Raw genomic sequence first — 18,032 nt, 5'->3', positions numbered from 1 at the left:
TAAAATTGCCAATATTTGATTGTTTCCAACTACAAAAAACAGCCATTTCCTATAGTTTAACCTAGTACCAGTAAGTTAAAACATATCTCATGTTAACTACATCTCACAATTGATGGAGATAAAACTATTTTAACAGATTAGAGAGCTAATGTTCTAGGACGAATAATTTTTTAAAAAATCAAGCTCTGGCTCTGTCGCCCAGGCTGTACTGCAGTGGCGCAGTCTGGGCTCACTGCAACCTCCGCCTCCTTGGCTTAAGCCATCCTCCCACCTCAGCCTCCCTAGTGGCTGCAACTACAGGCGTGTGCGACCATGCCCAGCTTATTTTTGTATTTTTTGTAGAGACAGGGTTTTGTCTTGTTGCCCAGGCTGGTGTCGGACTCGTGAGCTCAAGTGGTCCTCCTGCCTCAACAAGGTGCTATAATTACAGGTGTGAGCCATCATGCCGACCCAAATAATTTTTTTCTTCCAAAAATTTAATTGGAAAATGACTTACCTTGATAAAAAGCATTTTCAAATCATAAGCAGATGATTACAAGCAATAATCTACATCCCAATGTCTATATGACTTTTTACCTTTTTATTTTTTGATAGTCTGTCACTCTTGGCGCCCAGGCTGGAGTGCGGTGACACGATCTTGGCTCACCACAGCCTCCACCTCCCAGGTTCAAGCGATTATCACGCCTCGGACTCCCAAGTAGCTGGGATTACAGGCACGTGCCACCATGCCCAGCTAATATATATGAGGTTTTTTAGTCTCAGCTTTTAATAAAAAGCCTATTGTTCCCCCCATGTGTATGTATAGGAGAGAATGCTAATTGCCTGACCCAATTATCTGTTCTCCCTTTTTTGCTTTGTATCAGAATCCCAGAATTTATTCAGGTTAGCAATGTGCCTAGCTTTCCTTGCAGACACATGTGGTCATATGACTAAGTTCTGGCATTGACATGGAATAAGAAGTGCTGAGTGATAGAAACAAAAAAAGAAAAAAGAAAAAAATAAGTGCTTAGTGGTGCTTCTGGGAAGTTTCCTTAAACTTAAAGGCTTAAGAGGAAGCAGGTGGGCTCATCTTCTGTTCCTGCTGGAACATGGATGTGGTAGCTAGAGCTCTAGCAGGATTCTTGGACTTCAAAGTAACCTTGGAAATAGAAGCCATGAATGGCAGAGCAGCAATATAGGAGTTTGGGCCCTGATACTGTGAGATTACCCTGGACTGCTATGAGTAAAGGGTTAATAAAACCTTTTCTTTCTCCCTGGTGAAATGACCTCGAGTTTGGCTTTCAGCACTGTTTCTCTGGAAACCTACTAGGCAAGGTAATAATGGAATGCCAGTTGTAATATTAGGCAATATTGTTTATGATTAAAAATGAGCCCTTAGCAGGGCACAGTGGCAAAAAATAAATAAATAAATAAATAAGGAGAATGCAGTAGTCCCCCCTTAGGCATGGTTTCACTTTACGTGATTTCAGTTACCAGTGGTCAACTGTGGTCAGAAAATGTTAAATGAAAAATTCTAGAAATAAACCATGTATAAGTTTTAAATTGTGCACCATTCTGAGTAGTTTGATGAAATCTTACACAGTTCAGCTCTGCTCCACCCAGGATGTGAATCATCCCTTTGTCTAACACATCCATGCTGTATATGCTACCCTCCAACCCATAAGTCACTTATTAAAAACCAAGGAGAGTTTGCAAATCAATAATCTAAGTTCTTACCTTAAGAAAATAGAAAAAGAGCAAAATTAACCCAAAGCAAGCAGAATGAAGAAAATAATAAAGACTTGTTATCAATGAAATTGCAAACAGAAACATCACAGAAAAACATCGAGACAAAAAGCTGACTCTGAAAAAAAAATCAATAAAATTAATAAACCTCTAACAAGGCAGAAAAATATAGAGAAAACACAAATCACCAAAACCAGGAAACAGGGTATATCACTACAGATCCTACTGCCATTAAAAGGGTAAAAAGGAAATCCTATCAACAGATTTATACTTGTAAAGTCAACCACTTAGCAGGAATGCACCAATTCCTAAAAAACTACAAACTATGAGAACTCAACCAAGATGAAAGAGATAATCTGAATAGTCCTAGAAACATTAAAGAAATTCCATTTGTAATTTAAAAGCTCTCAAAAACAAAATATCCAGGCCCAGATAATTTTACTGGAAAATTCTACCAAGCACTTAAAGAAGAATTAATACCAATTCTTCACAAATCCTTCTAAAATATAAGGCCAGTATTATACTATTACCAAAACCTGGCAGAAACAGTAAAAGAAAACAAAACAAAAAATGCCCCAAACTACCAACCAATACATATCATGAACACTTGAAAATCTCTCATACATTTAAAAATCCTCAACAAAATACTAGCAAACCAAATCCTACAATGTGTAAAAGGAATTATAAACCCTGACCAAGTAGAGTTTATTCCACATATGTAAAGCTGACTCAAGATTGAAAATATATCAACGTAGGCTGGGTATGGTGGCTCACGCCTATAATCCCAGCACTTTGGGAGGCTGAAGCAGGTGGATCACCCAATGTCAGGAGTTCGAGACCAGCCTGACCAACATGGTGAAACCCTGTCTCTACTAAAAATACAAAATTAGCTGGGTGTGGTGGCACATGTCTGTAATCCCAGCTATTTGGGAGGCTGAGGCAGGAGAATCACTTGAACCTGGGAGGCGGAGGTTGCAGTGAGCCGAGATCGCGCCATTACACTCCAGCCTGGGCAACAAGAGTGAAACTCTGTCTCAAAACAAAAAACTATATATATATATATATGTGTGTGTGTGTGTGTGTGTGTGTGTATCTCAACGTAATCCACTGTATCATGAGTTAAAGAAGAAAAATCATGATTACGTCAATTGCTGCAGAAAAGGAATTTGATGAAATCCAGTACTTGTTCATGGTAAAACAAACAAACAAACAAACAAAAACTCCCAGAGGGGAATTACCTCAACTTGATAAAGGGCATCTACAAAAAAAATCTACAAATAACATCATACTTAAGGTGAAAGACTGAAGACTTTCCACAAAGATCAGGAACAAGGCAAGGATGTCTGCTCTTATCACTGCTACTCAACACAGAATACTGGAAATTCTAGCCAGTGCAAAAAGACAAGAAAAAGAAATAAATGACATACAGATTGGAAACGAAAAAATAATACTCTATTTGCAGATGACATACCTGCCTATAAGGAAAATTCCGAGGAATCCACACAAAAAAAACCTCCTAGAACTAACAAGTGAGTTCAGCAATGTCAAAAGATATAAAATCAACACACAAAAGTTGTGTGTTGATTTTACACTAACAAAAATATGTGTAACATAATACCATTCATAATTAACTACAAAATAATAAAATACTAAGGTATAAATCTAACAAAACCAAAACATGTATGTGATGTGGGTGATGAAAATTACAAAATGCTCATGAAAGAAATCAAAGAACACCTAGATAAATTTTAGGACATATGTTCATAGATGGGAAGACTCAACACAGTAAAGATGTTAATTCTCCCCAAATCGATCTATAGGTTAAATGCAATTCCTATCAAATCCCAGGAAATTTTTATGGAAACGAAAACAATCTTGACAGAGAAGAATAAAGTGGGAAGAATCATTCTATCAGATACCAAGGTTTCTTACTGTATTGGCTATAGTAATGAAAGCACTGGGGGAAAGACACATAGATCCATGGTATAGAGACCTCAGAAAAAGACCCACACAAATATGTCAAACAGGTTTTTTTTTTTGTTGTTGTTGTTTTTTTTTTTTTTTTTTTTCTTTTTTAAGGCGCAAAAGCAATTCAATTGAGGAAGGACACTTTTTTCAAAAATGGTGCTGAAACAAGTGGATATTTGTAGGAAAATGAAGAAGAAGAAGACAAATCTTAATCTAAACCTCCTATCTTATATAAAAATTAAATCAAAATGGATCACAGCCTTAAATGTAAAATGATAAAACTTGTAGAAAAAAGATACAGGAAAAAATCTTGGGGATATGGAGCAAAAAGTTCTTAGACTGGACACCAGAAACATAATCCATAAAATAAAACCGATCAAATTAATTGCATCAAAATTAAAAAACTTTGCTCTGTGAACAACTCTACTAAGAAAATGGATAGGCTACAGACTGCGAGAAAATATTTGCAAACCACATATGTGACAAAAGACTTGCATCCAGAACACATGAAGAATTCTCAAAACGCAACAGTAAAAAACAAACAATTTGATTAGAAAATGGACAGAGGACACAAACAGGCATTTTATTGAAAAGTTTATACTGATGGGAAATAAGTACAGGAAAAGGTTCAACATCATCATTCATCAGGGAAATGCAACTTAAAAGTGCCATGATATCACTACACCTCCATTAAAAGAGCTAAAATGAAAAATAGTGAAAATAATAAATTCTGATGAGGACACAGACAAACTGGATCACTCATACACTGCTGGGGGACATGTAAAATGGTATAGCCACTCTGGAAAATAATGTGGCAGTTTCTAAACCCACAACTACCATATGATCCAGCAATTGTATTCCTGGACATCTATCCCAGAGAAATGAAAACTCATGTTCACAAAAGAACCTGTACATAAATGTTCACAGCAGTTTTATTCATAATATCCTAAAACTGGAAACAGCCCAGATGTCCTGCAACAGGTGAATGGTTAAACCAACTGCGGTATACCCATACCATGGAATATTACTCAGCAATAGAAAGAAGCAAACTATTGATACACACAGAAATGCAATGAATCTTTGGAGAATTATGCTGAGGGGAAAAAAAGTCAATCCCAAAAGGTTACATACTGTATGACTCTATTTATATATTTTGAAATGATAAAATTTTAGAAATGGAAAATAGATTTGTGGTTGCCAAGGAGTTAATTAGGAAATGCGGGTAGAGGGGTGGGTAAGGGAATTTGGCAGAAGGGAGGGAAGGTGGATGTTGTGATAAAAGGGGGAACATGAGGAAATGTGGTATGAAATTGTTCTGTATCTTGACTACGGTGGTAGATATACAAATCTACATGTGATAAAACTGTACAGAACTAAATACACACACACACACACGCAAGTAAAACTGGGGGAATCTGAAGTAGATTAGATTTTATCAATGTGAATATCCTAGTTGTAATACTGTACTACAGTTTTGCAAGATGTTGCCTCTGAGGAAAACTAGGTAAGGAATTAACATGACTTCTATATTATTCTGCAACTACCTCAATAGAAATTTCAATTTAAAAAAAGACCAACACACACAAATAAGTTTTGATCCCCAACCTCTTTTCCTACAACTGCCAGCTCAGCAGCCATATAATATGACCCCCAATTTATGTTAGGCAACAGTTTTACCAAATCTGTTCTAACTGCTTAATATGGCTGGCCATCTTTTCAGCCTTCACCGTATGTTTCCTCATTGTTGCCTGCCTTCTAAGCCAGTGCCACATTCTAAAGTTTCAGTTATTGTCGAATCTACCTTCTATGTTAGTTAGGTTGTTAGTTAGGCTGTTTAAAAGCAACCTTGAAATCTTAGGGGCTTGCCATAATTAAGGTTTATTTCTCATTCAGAAACGGAGGAAGGGAAGGACACAGGGAGAGGGAAGAGAGAAGAGGATGAAAGAGAGAGAATACTGTCCTCTCACTACTCATAGCTACTTTTAAGATACCCAGTTTATTAAAATCAAAGTTACACTCAGAATAAATGTACCTGAATTCTTAGTGCTAGGTATATCTGATGGGAAAAAGATTATTTACAGAGATGTACAAAGCTCCATTTCTGCCATGAGAATACACATACTAGTCTTGCCACTGATATATTAAGGTGGTGACAAGACATTCTGCTTGTGTATAGCATTGCCCTTCACACAAAATTAATAAAAAAATAGATTTCAAGGAAGAGTGTAGAAAGAAAAGATGGTGAAAGCATCCTGAATTCATGGAGGCAGAGGAGAAAAAGGTAGTAGAATTATTATATCTTAAGTGATCTTTATTCAGTCATCCTGTTGAAATTATTACTTATTCAAGTCTCATTTCAAATTCTACCTTTTCTAGGAAATCAACTGAATATTATGTTCTTCTTCCTTTACCATACCCCTACCCCCTCACTTTGTATCTGTTCAAGGCAGAGGTGCCATTAATATTTATACCTCCTACACTGAGATACACAATGACTTGGCATATAGTAGATGCTTTGTATTTAGAGTCACAACTACTGTGTCGTTTCAACTAGCATCTAAAAGAACATCTTCCAATTATATAGCCTTCAGTTTTCAAAATGCCAATATATATTACCCTATTTGATTCCCACAATACCCTGGGATGGAACAAAGAATTAAAAACTCAAGAAGGTTAAGTTACCTCTCAAAGGCCAAAGCTAATGAATTTCTACTATGTCCTGTATCTTTAGATTCCCATATAATAGTGCTTTTTCTGTTACAGTTCACCTGTTTGCCAAATGCTGTGAAATTTTTTAATAAAAAGTATTATGCTGAGCTAATAACTGGCACCGCAGCAAATACTATTTGTTGTCCCTTCAAACACTGAAGTGCTCAGAACGCGGCTGGCCTATCTCAATCCCATTTGGCAAAGTTTAATTGGTGAAATAACATCAGTTTATCTTATCCATGAGGTGGACATTGAGCATGGGCCCCAAAAAAGCATTAGAGTAAGACTCCAGTGTACTGTGTTTGTTTTTTGGCCAGTAACAGAAAGAAAATTGCTTTGGAGAAAAATCCATCCTTCTCACAAACAATATAAATTCTGCTATTTGGAAGTGATTTAAATTATGTTACATATTTCATCTGGGGAGTCTCTCCAGCTTGAGGAAATTCACTTGGGCACAAAATGTATGTAGGTAGATTAGTGAGAAATCTAATTTTGCAGATGTATTGAGTGTATTTCAAATCTGGATTTACATATAGAAAAGGAAGTTTGGGAAGTGGAGGTCTGAGAATGTTAACCATCACATACATGCGCTTTCCTAACAGGAGCTGAATACTTGCTCAATTCTCATTTTAGTACCCTAATCAAACCTACAAGAAGTTCTTTAGAATCAAGAGACAAAGGTGTGACAACAAATCTGTTTTGTCTGTAAAGGGGAACAAAGATGAGCAAGTGGCTAATAAACAGTGGAAAGACATAAAATACCTTTCAATTAACTCCGCTGGGAACAACCAGGTGTCTCTGTTGAGGTTAAGAGATGCTAAAAGTGAACCTCACAAACAGAGATGTCTTTGTGTTGCTGCCACATCTCTGGCAGAACAAGGGCATTCGCTTTTCAAGTATGTGAAGTGGAACATTATACTCAAGAACGCAAGAGATGACCTCACCAATCAACCAATGCCACCAAGATTTCCCAAAGAATTAAAGAAAAAGACGAAGTAAATGAAACAACCTTGCTCAGTAAATCAGATTCTATTCTAGAAGACAAAACAGGAAGAAGGCACTTGAATTGGAAATCAGAGGCATCTTTTGGCATCTCAGCATCTGATACTCTTCAGATATGAGATGGATGAAAGTAATTAATAAAAATAATTTTAGGCCGGCTGTGGAGGCTCATGCCTGTAATCCTCACTTTGGGAGGCTGAGGTGGTGAATCACTTGAAGGCAAGAGTTCAAGACCAGCCTGGCCAACACCATGAAACTCTGTCTCTACCAAAAAATACAAAAATTAGCTGGGCATGGTGATGCGTGCCTGTAGTCCCAGATACTTGGGAGGCTGTGAGGCAGGAGAATTACTTGAACCGGAAGGCAGAGGTTGCAGTGAGCCAAGATCATGCCACTGCACTCCAGCCTGGGTGACAGAGTGAGGCCCTGTCTCAAAAAATACATATATATGTATTTTTTAAAAATCTTTCTTGTCTGGACCAAAGCTTCTTAAAAAAATCCAACTCCAAAAAATCTAATTTAAAATAATACCCTCAAACAATAAATATTAACAGTGGATAAATATAAAGTATGATTATGATATACCACACAAAACTGCTTCTCTAAAATGATCCTATGACATTTTTTGCAAGAGTTAGTCAAATCGTGAGAGACAACTAAGAATGTTTTACATAAAAAAAAATAAGGTGTTCATAGCCATTCAGCTTCGTACTAATGGGATTGTATTTTGGAAATATTACAAAATCCCTTATGGTGCTTATAGTAAGGAGTAACTCTGCCCTAAACAGCAGCCTAAATGTTGTGAACAGCTATTAAATACTTATGCAGTTCTATTCCTTAAGAGACTGCAATAATTATGGATGAAATATATTTTCATCTTGAAGCTTTGGGATACTTTATGAAAGAAGTAAAATGCCATGAAAATACTCAGTGAACTTTCAAATAATTACAAGTATAAGATTTTTCCATTGCCCACTCCTTTATTGGGGTGTTTGATAAATATTACCAGACATGATTATGGTTTGGTATATGAAGAAACAGAAAATGCCTATCCCTCACCCCATGTCACCTCTCTAAGAGACGTAGCACCATGTACTTAAAACTAGTAACAAATTGGCTCAGATGGATTGCCAATTCTGTCATAAGTGGTCCCAGAAGAACTGGAGTTGCTGCAGTTTCAGTGACTACCAACTCAGAAGACAGATGTGTGACTGCAGCATTGCCATCAAGTCAACCTCAAAATAATGTTGTAAATTTTTACAAAGAGAATAACAAGAGGGGAAACTGGTATTTGACTATGGTTACTACTAACTCCCAATTATCTAGACTGATCGGGAGAAAAAAAGGCATAGTTAATGTTAAACAAAGGAGGGAAATATCAAATGTAAAAATTGGTCATTGCCTACACATGTTCAGACACTCCTTAATTCAATTATCTAGTACTTTGACACCTTTCTAGTTGAGTCCCATCACTTATCTAACCCATCATATAAATTAGAGAAAGAAAGGGGCCTGGTTCTCTGTAACTTATTCATGGATATTGAAAAGTTGACTGGACTTTTATGTAATATTTTAACATATTTAAAGTGCAATGTTTCATTTCCAAACCACGTTTTCTTTTAAACACAGTCTCACTGTCACTGAGGCTGGGGTGTAGTGATGCAATCATGGCTCACTGAAGCCTCAAACTCCCAAGCTCAAACCTCCTACTTCAGTCTCCCAAGTAGCTGGAACCGCAGGTGTGTGCTACCACACCCAGCTATTTTTTCCTTTTAAGAGATGAGGTCTCACTTTGTTGCCCAGGCTGGTTTCGAATCCCTGGGCTTAAGCGACCCATCCTGGGATCGCTGAAGTGCTGGGATTGCAGACATGAGAGACAGTGCCCAGCCTCCAAACCACTTTTAAAGAGCCAACTTTTTAGTTAAATATGTGATCCTCTTAGTGCAACAGTTGTCATGTTTTATGATGGAAAAAATGTGTATTAAAATTAAAGATATTAAATTATCAAAACATTTCCCAGAATCCTTTTAAAAGATTTGACTATATACAAGTTGAAGATTTCTCTTTAGTAAAAAACTATAATATTTGTATTGTTAAAATAACACATCTATTATTTTTTCTATAACTATTATTTGAGTAGGAATAAATGGATTCATTGAGCTTACTCTTAAAACTTTTCAGTCCGCAGATCATTTTAGCATAAATGATCCAATTAACTACTAAAAAACAAAATAAAATAACAAAAAACAACCTCTGTTAAGACAGCAAAATTAAACCCTGCCACTCTCAATTTCTTCATCTTGTCATTTCCTGATATGAAAAAGAAAGGCTCCTTGGGTGGGAATGGCAAACAGGAGCCCACAGAGTCAAGAAATACCAGGCTTTTTTTTCTCATTCTTTATCATGGCCTCCTTTGTCTCAGTTGAGAACCAATATGAAATCTCATCGCCTCTCCAGCTCAAATGAATTTTTAGCAAAAAAGTAACTCCAAGTAATCATTACTCTTCATTGTTTTTCTCTTTTTATCCTGTGTTGACTTAGAACTTTCCCCAGATACCTAGAACTTATATCCTATCCAAAGTACTATCATACTTTGATAACCTTTGTCCTCTACTATTAGGTACATGACTAAGATTTGTTTTTATATACAGTGGTCCTACATTACAGTTGTTTTAAGAGCATACCAGAAGAAAGAACACCATTCTGATAATAAGGAAGTCTGGATCCTGGTCCTAGCTCTACCATTAATTAGCTGTGTGATCTTAAAGAAGTCATTCAACCTCTCTGAGTCACAGTTTCTCCATTTAAATAAAGTAAGTCCCTTTCAATGCTAACAATCTTAATTTTATTAAGGAAACACTAGCTGAAAGCCTTGAGATTTCATTTATGATAAAGAGAATCCCTGCCAAGGAAAAAAATCACTATAATTTTTCTCTACAGCCCAAATTACTTTTGAACACCTTCCTCAACTCTACCCAAGAAGCACTGATCACTGTAGAAAAACATGCGACAGGAAGACAACTAAGCCAAGCATTGTTTAATCTCATTCCTCAGTGTTTTCTAGTTACTGACACTCTCACATCTCAGCAGTTCTTATAACTTGCCTAGATAAGTCTAGGTAAGTGGTTTTTGGTGATAATCTACCTGGAACTGTCTTCTCCAGATTCAATTTAATAGCTACCTTTTGAATCACATGACCCTTCTTTTCTCTTACCTGACCTCATAAACATAGTAAATTCTGATAATCAGTAACCAGTTCTGCCACTACCATTTACTGACATTGCTTCTTTTAATCCTTACAGAACCCCTAACAGGTATAAATTATCCTTGATTTTAAAAATGAAGATACAGACTCAGAGAGATTAAGTAACAATTAAGGTCACACAATAATTAAGTGGTAATGCCTTGACTTGAACCCATATCTATCTGACTTAGAAACCTCTCCCCATCAGGTAGTTTTTTAAAATATTAAAGTGATATAGAATTTAACCTCCCTCTGATAATTCAAAACACTTTCAAAATGGATAGAATATTTTTTCCTTAACACAGGAGAGAAGGAAGTAAAGCTGAATGATGATATAGGTATGTCTGAAAGGTAAAGAAGCTGAAGAAGTTCATGGTTGATGACCTCTATTAATGCAGAAAATGAAAAATCTAGAATGCCAAATAATAAAATTTGTATTATTTTAAGGCCACGTCTTTAAAAGTAGTAATTCTGGTTAACCAGCTCCTATTTGTCTTAATTCCTTAGGCTTCATTATATTCCATATTTAGGCAAAGTCTATAAAAATGATTTCTGCCCCCCAATTGTTAAGTCCATAGGAAAGTTGAGAGAATAGTAAAAAACACAAACATGAATGCCTTTTACCTAGATTAACCCACTGTTAACATTTTGCCACAAATTGCTAAATCTTTCTCTTGGCAAATTTTTGCTGAAAGTAAACTACAGACATGAGAATTCTCTAAATAACATAGCCTGAATCTTCTAAGAATAAGGATCTTTTCCTACATAATCATAATAACTATCACATCTAGTAAAATAAACACTTCCTTAATATCATTTAATATACAGTCCATATTCAATCCCCCAATATTCTAAACAATATCTTTTTAGTTTTGATCAGTACCTAATCAAGGTTAACAAGGCAGACTTGAATGTTATGCCTCTTTTAATCTAAGACTATCCACTTATTTTTGTTTGTTTGTTTCAACTTTTTTTTCTCATAACAAACTTTTTGAAGAATCTAAGCCAATTATCTTTCAGAATGTCTCACACATAGAATGTCTGATTATTTTCTAGAGATTAGATTCAAGTTAAACATTTTGGGTAAGAATACTACATCATCTTTCAGAATGTCTCACATGTGGAATATCTGATTATTTTCTTATGATTAGATTCAACTTAAACATTTTTGATAAGACTACTACATAAATGATATTGTATACTTCTTATCATGTCAGATCAAGGGGCACATAAAGTCAAGTTATCCTACTATTGGAGAGGCTAAGTTTGATCACTTCATTAAAGTGGTACATGTTAGGTAGCTATTGTAAAGGCACATTTTGTCCTTCATAATTTTTCAGTAATCTACAGAGTGATATTTTTGAGACCACATAAATATCCTGTTCTCCAACAATCTTAAACTCAATGGTTTTAGCATTCATTGATGATCCTTGCCTGAATCAATTATTGTGCTGGGGTTGCAAAATGGCTCTTTTCCTCATTGAATTGTACAATTAAAATGGGTGAACTTTATGGTATGTAAATTATGCCTCAATAAAGCTGTTTTGAAAAAATTAACTCAGCAACTTACAGACTGTATTTGGTCCATTTTCTGCTATCATCTTTTTCTGCCAAGAAATGACAGTTTGAACATTTTACGAATGAGGCAGGGTGTTCAAGATGAGGGTGAGCTTAATGAAAGTGTTCTGTTTAAAGTTTTATTAATGGTAGTTTTCTAATTTTATCATTCCTTTTAATAATTAGCTGGCATGCTTCTGTAGACTTTCTCCTGTACTTCCTTTGTTTTTTGGAGTATTATTATAGATTCATGAGATTTTATTTTCCCTCAGTCTATTATAATCTGTTACTATTACTATTCTTTTTGATGTTCAAACCGTCTTAATGTGGCCAGTGGGAGTCCCTTCAAGCACAATCTTGTGGCCTGATATAACCTTATTAGTCACTTAACAATGATTGCTTTCTTGCACAAGAAGTCCCAAGCTCACTCTGTACTTCCCCAGCCTGAGGCATGAGATTAGACAGTTCCCCAAGAAGACTTGTTAGACAGTTCCCCAAGAAGACTTGGCTCCTTTCAGTGAGAATGGCATTTAGAAACCAAGATCTAGCTTCTAGGTGTGCTCATTACCACTGGGGGATGTCTGTCATTGCTTCTAGGCCATTTCCGTGTATAGAACAAAGGAACAGGAATTAATTACTGATATCTTACATCAAATTTATAATGCAAATACAAAAGAAGAGGAAAAATAACTTCTATCTTTTTGACTTTCAATGAAAATCTTGACTTCTATTATCACTAATATGCTTTGCTTTATTTCTCAATATATGTGAAATGGTAGTAATACTGGTATTATAATTCTGAAACTAATAATAAACCTATTAAGAGAAAGTTTAAAATTTCCTTGATGTTCCTTATATCCTTAAGATGACATCCTAGAAGGATGCATCATCAAGAACACTATGCTCAAAAGTTATCTGAACTGGGCTATCATTATAAATTAGTTATGTAAGTTTGTTTAGTTTCAGTATGTATTCAATTTTAGTATTTGTCTTCCTTCCCATTATTTTTTACTTAATTCTAATTTTTTGGTATGTAAAACATTTATATGGTCCCCAAGTCAAAACTGTATAAAAAGGCATATTCATAGAAGTCTTGCTTCTATCCCAACTCTATGTGCCCCATTGCTATCCATCCTCTATTTTCATTAATTTCTAGTTTATCCTATGTGTATTTCATTTAAAAAAAATAAGGAATTACAGTTTTTCAGAACTAAAATACACATACTGTGAGTTAAGCAACACCCATACAACAGCTTTTATATGAGTTTGATCATGGAGCATACAACTGACATGTATCACATTTTCTACTTGCAATAAATACACAGAGTGGCATACAAGCAAACTCTCACCTGAATTCCGATCAATCCACTGCAGAGAGTCCATATGGGCATTCAGAATTCTGCAGATCTGGTGGAGCTGAAAACACATATAAGACTTTTAGATTATGATTATTCTGAGGTGGTAAATAAAAAATAAACATAAGAAATTGACGTTAGGAAGTGACTTTTAATTTCTTCTGGTAAGAAATGGACTGAGAATTACTAATTCAGTGTTTTTTTTGCTAATTCATATTTGCAATGTTCATTATCTTTATATATTGGTTCAATTTAATTATTTGTAAATATCAGGAATTGGATACCTATAATTCAATAAGAAACTGACTACCACAGTATAATGAACATTAAGACACATTTCACAAGACAATGCATTCACATAAAAAATTAAAAATAGCACCAGTTGTCAACCAAATCAGCAATTTTTAAAAAATGGTCATACTCAGTTATTGAGTGCGTGGGAAAAATAGGTACATTCATATATAGCCAATAGTAATATAAATTGACCCAACCTTTCAAAATGTAAATTTTTATGATACATATCAAAAGCTTTAAAATATTCACACCTTTTGACTCAGTCAGTATATTCTATTTCCAGGAGCCTATCCAGAGTAGATAATCAAATCTAAATGTAAGTGGTGATTACTGGACTATTTTATATTGGCTAAAGATTGGAAACAATATCTCTACCAATCAAAAAATGATTAAGTATATTATGGTAAAGTCAACCCTGATGAAACACTGTAGTACCATTAAAACTTATGTTTTCAAAGAATGGTTAAAATTTTTGGGAAAGACCATGAAAGAATGTTAAGTGAAGACAGAATACAAAAAGTTATTTAGTTTTCAGTACTCTTTAAAACAAAAGAAGTATTTTTAGCAGCATAGCAAAAAAGACTGGAAAGAAACACACCAGTATATTATCAGGGTACTGGTAATATAGATGACTTAATTTTCCTTATGGATTTTTTAAGAAAATGTGACTGAATAACACAGTGCATAATATGAACTTACTTAATAAAACTTTTAGACATTAGGTGGTCTTTCCCATTGCCGCTCACAAAAAAAGGGGGAATAAAAATAAATAAATCTCATCACCGTGAATACTGGAACACATAGCTCCTATTTTTCTTCCCTAGTATGTGACCCAGAGTAATAAAGCTTTGTTAATCTGGTTACAATAAATTATCTACAGGAATATTATTGTTCAGAAAATGTTTTTCCCGTTTCTTGTCCAAGGATTTATGCTATCTGCAAAAAGGGCTGTCAGTGATCTCTTTCTTCTTCTATTCTGCAATCAAACAGCAATTACCCTTTAATTGACTCATCTTAAACATCCCAATCGCCCCTGCCAGGAAAACAAAAAGACTCAAACCATTTACTACCCACTACTAAAATAAAACAAAACAATCCAGGGCAAAGTAGAGAAAATGGACAAAGACAGAATTATAGTCTCCTTTTACTTACTTGGTTGAGAACACTCCACTTTTATTAATTCAACATGGAGAAACTAGAAATCAGCTCTGCTGAGTGTCTAAATCTGCATATATTTACCTATGCATCAAAATTCTATTACAACAAAACAATTTTCAATTTTGGAGTTACAATGGTAATCTAATATTTCATTAAGAGAAAACCTGTATTTTGTAAACTCTTGATCATCTGTGTGAACACAGGGACATGGTGTCATGAATAATTTCAGACTAATTTTTATTTGTCTTTGTTCAACTTTAGATTCACCCAAAGTAGAGAATGGCATAATTTTTATAGCCCGAAGGGACTTAGGATCATTTAGTCTATCCTTGACATTTTGCAAAAGAAGGAGCCAAGACCCAGAGAGATTAAACGACTTAAACAAAATTCTAATACTTTCTCAGCTATAATACACTATATCTTTATAATAAAAAATGGTAATGTGTATGTAGATAAAGAACTGTCTGTATATAATTGAACAAAGAGCTTACTAAAGAATAATCACCACTTATATATATGCCATTCATCTTCACCTACCGGATCCTGGCCTCACTCCTAATTATATTTAACTGATAGCACAATGGGAACTCCCACAATGGGAGATCCCTCTTACTATTACTGCCACAGAGTGGGAATGGGAAAAGAAGGACTCCATTTAGCTGCTGAGACAACAGGAAAGGTACAGGAAATAAACTCTTTGATCAGAGTATACAGAAAGAAAAAAAAAAACCAATTCTTTCTTACTGCCAAATTAATTCACAGCACCTTAACTCTAACTGGAGCCTCAGCTGTAATTCCACTGATACAATACATTTATTATGAGCTAAGTTGTATTCTATGGGGGCAGGTATAAACCTAATAACCATATTTCACCAAGTTTCTATAGAAAAATGTAAAGTCTCAAACAGTCAACCTAACAAACGTTAAAATACAATCTAATCATAAATTAAGGATTGCCTGGTTGTGTTTAACAGACACAAGCATACCTACTAACACTTACATGAGTATGTAAACAAATATGTAAAAAGAAGAATGAACTGGCTAATATGTGAACAGAAAAATAAATACAGGTACATACTTAGTTATGTGAAGAATAAGGAAGAAAACCATGACAGCTTAGAGAAGAGTAATATTTTCACCTTCCTGGGAATAACCACAAAAAGCTCACAACCTTTTCTGCCTCTAAATGTTTCCTGCTCCACTAACCACACCCAAGGGGCTTCATATCTCTAGAGGCAAGAAGAAACACTATAGAAGATGGATGAAAGGGACTAGCTTAAAGGAACCACAGAATGCTAATTTCTTTTTAGAGACAGGATCTCACTCTGTCACCCAGGCTAGAGCACAGTGGTGCAAGCATAGCTCACTGCAGCTTTCAACTCCTGGGCTCAAGTGACCCTCTCACCTCAGCCTCCAGAGTAAGTAGGACTGTAGGTATGTACCACCATGCCCAGATATATTTTTTCATTTTTTATAGAGACAGAGTCTCACTATGTTGCCCAGGCTGGTCTCAAACTCTTGGCCTAAAGCATTTCTCTTGCCTCAGCCTCCCAAAGTGCTCGGGTTTTAGGCATGAGCCACCATACCTGGCTGAATGCTAATTTCATACTAAATCTTGGTTGTCTAAGTACACAAAGCAGTAAACACACCGGATCAGTAGTGTCAGCAGAACTTTCAAATGTATTCAGGTGATTATCACCATCCTTGAGATCTTGGGCCATTTGTTTCAGCTGAGCATCTATACTCTTTGCTAATCTGTAACTGAAAAGGCAAGTAAAATAAAGGGATTAACAAAAAGTGTTTTCTCCACTACCTATTGTTGTTGACATATAAATATGACACTGCTAATTGGATTTGCCCTAATTCCCCTATCTTTTCAGTGGAGTTCAATAATGACCACTGATATATTTTCATGGATGCAGCATTTGTGACCTTATTATTACCATATTCTAAAAAGACTCCAAATGAGAAGGCTTTTATCTACTTTGCCATTTTTATTATCACCTATTTATCCTCCAGGTGAATACCCTGGGAATCTGTAGAGCAAAGGAATCCTTTAAGGTGTCAAAATACACCTAAAGGACATTTACATACAAAAGAGAAGTTATTTAGGGTTTGGCAATATTCAATAAATGCTGAGATGTCTTCAATGATCTTGAATACACAAATTTTCAAAATAAAACCTCATATAAATATACTCCATCAGGCAAAAAAGATGTTTTCAGAAATGAGCTTCACAATAATCAAAGATAGACAAACCTGCTAAGTTCACAAGTTAGTTGCCTAAATTCTCAAGATTTCCACACAAACTACACACACACACACACACACACACACACACACACACACACACACGACCCAGTCAATAAATATGTTTATAAGAATTAAAGTGGCCAGAGGATTTTTCAACCTTAATGTGTATAAAGATTTAAAGAGTCAATTAGATTTGTAGGTAACAACTATCTACTGCCTTTCTATGGCATAGTACTTATGCCATAGAATTGGTTGCCTAGATTGTTGAAGATTCTGGTAAATATTTCATCACAATATAAATCTGGGCTGGGTGTGGTGGCTCATGCCTGTAATCCCAGCACTTTGGGGGGCCGAGGGGAGTGGATTATGAAGTCAGGAGTTCGAGACCAGCCTGGCCAACATGGTGAAACCCATCTCTACTAAAAATACAAAAAATTAGCTGGGCGTGGTGGCACGTGCCTGTAATCCCAGCTACTCAGGAGGCTGAGGCAGAAGAATCGCTTGAACCCAGGAGGCAGAGGTTGCAGTGAGCCGAGATCGTGCCACTGCACTCCAGCCTGGGCGACAGAGCAAGACTTCATCTTGAATATATATAAATATATCTGACTACAAAAGAGCAACTGGAAAGGAACTAATGTCATGAAGATTTCTTCAAACTACAGTTAGGATCTTATGGCCAAAAATGTAACTCTATATGTTTCAAAAAAATGATAGAATGCATAGAAAGCAATACAAAGAAAAGAAAAATTCACAAAGGTTGAAACACA

At 35.5% G+C, this 18,032-nt stretch overlaps 1 protein-coding gene across 1 annotated transcript in view; it reads right to left on the bottom strand.

The window, feature by feature from the left end:
- The window catches only part of NUP62CL (nucleoporin 62 C-terminal like), a 79,435-nt gene that overhangs the window by 12,406 nt on the left and 48,997 nt on the right, over positions 1-18,032 (bottom strand). Inside the window, exon 7 of the mRNA XM_010376246.2 lies at positions 13,555-13,621. Within this exon, the coding sequence (XP_010374548.1) occupies positions 13,597-13,621 (25 nt within the window). The 3' untranslated portion in view covers positions 13,555-13,596. The remainder of the gene's footprint in view (positions 1-13,554; positions 13,622-18,032) is intronic.

This window comes from Rhinopithecus roxellana, chromosome 10, assembly GCF_007565055.1.
Source record: "Rhinopithecus roxellana isolate Shanxi Qingling chromosome 10, ASM756505v1, whole genome shotgun sequence".
NCBI classification, from domain to species: domain Eukaryota; kingdom Metazoa; phylum Chordata; class Mammalia; order Primates; family Cercopithecidae; genus Rhinopithecus; species Rhinopithecus roxellana.
The sequence above is the reverse complement of the archived record's forward strand: the minus strand, read 5'-3'. Positions and strand labels throughout refer to the sequence as shown.